Source organism: Salmo salar, unplaced genomic scaffold (assembly GCF_965601325.2).
Source record: "Salmo salar unplaced genomic scaffold, fSalSal1 ptg000468l, whole genome shotgun sequence".
Lineage (NCBI taxonomy): Eukaryota > Metazoa > Chordata > Actinopteri > Salmoniformes > Salmonidae > Salmo > Salmo salar.
In genome coordinates this window covers 847,194-851,954 of record NW_027675396.1, presented here as the reverse complement: position 1 = coordinate 851,954, position 4,761 = coordinate 847,194, and the positions used below count along the sequence as shown (strand labels likewise).

The 4,761-nt window shown below is 42.4% G+C and overlaps 1 protein-coding gene across 1 annotated transcript; it reads left to right on the top strand.

Annotated features, from left to right (window-relative positions):
• Positions 1 to 4,042, top strand: LOC145876168 (uncharacterized). The gene is made up of 2 exons (XM_082971954.1): positions 1 to 12; positions 2,640 to 4,042. The coding sequence occupies exons 1-2, from the start codon at positions 1 to 3 to the stop codon at positions 4,011 to 4,013; spliced, it is 1,386 nt and encodes a 461-aa protein (XP_082828080.1). The 3' UTR covers positions 4,014 to 4,042.
• The last annotated feature ends 719 nt before the right edge of the window (positions 4,043 to 4,761 follow it).

Genomic DNA, 4,761 nt, shown 5'->3' with positions numbered 1-4,761 from the left:
ATGGCTGCGCGCGTAACAAAAATAATGGCCAACGGCCAGACACCTGACTAAATCAGCTCTTATTCTCTCCCCATTCACAGTAGAAGCCTGAAACAACGTTCTAAAGACTGTTGACATCTAGTGGAAGCATTAGGAAGTGCAAAATGACCCCAAAGACACTGTAACTCTCACGGGTACAGAGCTAAGTCTCATGGGTGCACACACCACTGAGCTCATGTCATTTTTTTCAGTCATCTTATTCCAAGATCTCTGATTCTCTCCTCATTCACAGTAGAAGCATGAAACAACGTTTTAAAGACTGTTGACATCTAGTGGAAGCCTTAGGAAGTGCAAAATGACCCCAAAGACACTGTATAGTGGATAGGCAATCACTTGAAAAACCACAAACCTCAGATTTCCACACTTCCTGGTTGGATTTTTCTCAGGTTTTTGCCTGCCATATGAGTTCTGTTATACTCACAGACATCATTCAAACAGTTCTGGAAACTTCAGAGTGTTTTCTATCCAAATCTACTAATAATATGCATATCCTACATTCTGGGCCTGAGTAGCAGGCAGTTTACTACGGGCACGCTTTTCATCCGGATGTCAAAATACTGCCCCCTATCCCAAAGAAGTTAACTCTCCTCTAAACGAGCTTCAATGCCAAGTCTCTATGGGGGTACCACAGGGTTCAATTTTCGGGCCGACACTTTTCTCTGTATATATCAAAGATGTTGCTCTTGCTGCGGGTGATTCCCTGATCCACCCCTACGCAGACGACACCAGTCTGCATACATCTGGCCCTTCTCTGGACATTGTGTTAACAAATCTCCAAACGAGCTTCAATGCCATACAACACTCCACCCGTGGCCTCCATACTGCTCTTTAAACGCTAGTAGAACTAAATGTATGCTCTTCAACCGATCGCTGCCCGCACCCGCCCGTCCAGCATAACTACTCTGGACGTTTCTGACTTAGAATATGTGGACAACTATAAATACCTAGGTGTCTGGCTAGACTGTAAACTCTCCTTCCAGGCTAATATTAAGCATTTCCAATCCAAAATGTAATCTAGAATCGGCTTCCTATTTCGCAACAAAGCCTCTTTCACTCACGCTGCCAAACATACCCTCGTAAAACTGACTATCCTACCGATCCTTGACTTCGGCGATGTCATTTTCAAAATAGCCTCCAACACTCTACTCAGCAAACTGGATGCAGTCTATCACAGTGCCATCCATTTTGTCACCAATCCCCATGTAGCACCCACCACTGGGACCTGTATGCTCTCGTCGGCTGGCCCTCGCTACATATTCGTCGCCAAACCCACTGACTCCAGGTCATCTACAAGTCTTTGCTAGGCCACCTTATCTCAGCTCACTGGTCACCATAGCAACACCCACCCATAGCACGAACTCCAGCAGGTATATCTCACTGGTCATCCCCAAAGCCAACACCTACTTTGGCCGACTTTCCTTCCAGTTCTCTGCTGCCAGTGACTGGAACGAATTGCAAAAATCGCTGAAGTTGGAGACATATATCTCCCTCACTAACTTTAAGCATCAGCTATCTGAGCAGCTTACCGATCGCTGCAGCTGTACACAGCCCATCTGTAAATAGCCCATCCAACTGCCTACCTCATCCCCATGTTTTTATTTACTTTTTCTGCTCTTTTGCACACCAGTATTTCTACTTGCACATCATCATCTGCACATCTATCACTCCAGTGTTCATTTGCTAAATTGTAATTACTTCGCTACTGTGGCCTATTTATTGCCTTACCTCCTTGCTACATTTGCACAACTGTATATAGATTTTTCTATTGTGTTATTGACTGTACGCTTGTTTATCCCATGTGTAACTCTGTGTTGTTTGTGTCGCACTGCTTTGCTTTATCTTGGCCAGGTCGCAGTTGTAAATGAGAACTTGTTCTCAACTGGCCAACCTGCTTAAATAAAGGTGAAAAACAAAATGTAATAAAAAATACATTTAAAAAATCATAACTTTATTGACAACACCCAAATGGATACTGTCATTAACTCGGTTCTTAATACTGTAGCAAATTATATTAAGCAGGACATTCAAGCGAGCTTTACAATTATAATCCAAAGTAGTGTGAAATGCACTCATAAGCAACCTGGAAATGGAAGTTACTTCCCTGAGTTTTCCCCCATTCAGAATACATTGTGAAAAACTAAAATCTTTGCTCACCATTTTTGCTCCAGGCAGATATAGTACATCCATAACTTTCGGTTTCCTCATTAGCAGGGAGGAGTTTCTACAACCAAATTGCATGTGCATCGCCCTCATGCAGCAATTTTAGCAAACACAGAAAGGGGCCTATATTGGAGACCAAAAGTCGTCTGGCACACTGCTTAGAGTTTCAACAACATGAATAACTTATTTCTAGCCTACAATCATCGATGTTACTACTAATGTGAAAACAAGACAAAATATGAATGTTCTTGCTCATTTTAAGACAATTGTTAAATCATGTTAACATTCATTACAGATATCAATTGTTGTATAACATCATGGCTACGCTGTTGGCATCACCTTTTACAGTGGATTTCTGCTGTTGTGGGCCTTTAAATCATCTGTCTGACTTTGTTGTTCACACAGGAGAGATACTTCACTATCTTGGATCCTCTGGGGAGCCTCAACAACCTCATGATGCTGACGAGGCAGAGAAGAGTCTCTCCAGATCAGAACACCTCAAGAAACACCTGCAGAGATCCACAGGGAAGAGAACTCACTGCTGCTCTGACTGTGGGAAGAGATTCACCTCATCAGGCATTAAAATTCATCAGAGAATCCACACAGGAGAGACATCTTATAGCTGTGGTCAATGTGGGAAGAGTTTTGTTCAATCTGGCCAGCTGACATTACACCAGAGAACACACACAGGAGAGAAATCTTATATCTGTGATCAATGTGGGAAGAGTTTTAGTAAGTCTGGCTCTCTGACTTTACACCAGAGAACACACACAGGAGAGAAACCATATAGCTGTGGTCAATGTGGGAAGAGTTTTGCTGCACCTAGCACTCTCACTCGACACCAGAGAACGCACACAGGAGAGAAACCTTATAGCTGTGATCAGTGTGGGAAGCGTTTTGGTCGATCTGGAGATCTGACAGTGCACCAGAGAACACACACAGGAGAGAAACCTTATAGCTGTGATCAATGTGGGAAGAGTTTTAGTAAGTCTGGCTCTCTGACTTTACACCAGAGAACACACACAGGAGAGAAATCTTATAGCTGTGGTCAATGTGGGAAGAGGTTTACTCAGTCAACCAGCCTGATATCACACCAGAGAACACACACAGGAGAGAAACCTTATAGCTGTGATCAATGTGGGAAGGGTTTTAGTATGTCTGGCTCTCTGACTTTACACCAGAGAACACACACAGGAGAGAAACCTTATAGCTGTGGTCAATGTGGGAAGAGTTTTGCTGCATCTAGCACACTGACTGTACACCAGAGAATACACACAGGAGAGAAACCTTATAGCTGTGATCAGTGTGGGAAGAGTTATGGTCGATCTGGAGAGCTGACAGTGCACCAGAGAATACACACAGGAGAGAAACCTTATAGCTGTGATCAATGTGGGAAGAGTTTTAGTAAGTCTGGCTCTCTGACTTTACACCAGAGAACACACACAGGAGAGAAACTTTTTAGCTGTGATCAGTGTGGGAAGAGTTATGGTCGATCTGGAGAGCTGACAGTGCACCAGAGAATACACACAGGAGAGAAATCTTATAGCTGTGATCAATGTGGGAAGAGTTTTAGTAAGTCTGGCTCTCTGACTTTACACCAGAGAACACACACAGGAGAGAAATCTTTTAGCTGTGATCAGTGTGGGAAGAGTTTTGGTCGATCTGGAGAGCTGACAGTGCACCAGAGAATACACACAGGAGAGAAACCTTTTAGCTGTAATCATTGTGGGAAGAGTTTTGGTCGATCTGGAGAGCTGACAGTACACAAGAGAACACACACAGGAGAGAAATCTTATAGCTGTGACCAGAGATAATCTGATAAAAGACCTCTGATCAAATATCAGAAAATACATAAAGGAGTTGTTAAATGATATCAATATATTTTAATGATGTCACAATGTAGAACCCTAAACGTTTGTCCCCTGTTCTATTGATTTCAGCATGATATGGATATTAACCTCAGGGGGAAAATCCAGGCTCTGAAATGGAGGATTACTATTTATGAGATTTAACAAAAAGTGACTAACAAAAAAAGAGCTGTGTTACATTTACAGCATTGGTGACCCACTTGAATCAAAATGTAGATAGCTGTTTTCTACAAATTGTCCTCTAACCAGGGATGTACACATTATTCCCAGATTCCATGTGGTTTTTGAGCTGTTAGTTTAACAGGACTTGCAACCTCATCTCCCTCCTCTCACACAATTGATTTCAACATGATATCGATGAGTGATGACAAATAAGTGTTGTGTTCCTTTGTTTAGTGACCCCTACATTTAAATGCATCACTCCAAAATGTAGCTGACTGTCTTCTGCAGGTTGTCCTCTAACCAGTGAGGTAAAAGATATCTCCCATTTCCATGTGTTTTTTGTTTTGTTGTGTTAGTTTCAAGAGCAGGTTCAACCTGATTTCCCCCAAATGGATATAAGATTTGTGTTTTGCGTTTAGTCAGTGCGTTGCTATGGATCTTTATTTATTTTGACTGCACGTTTTTCCGTATTGGAGATGAGTTTTGTTTGGGCTCGTTCCAAGGAGACGAGAGTTCTAGAAGCTAGTGAGTT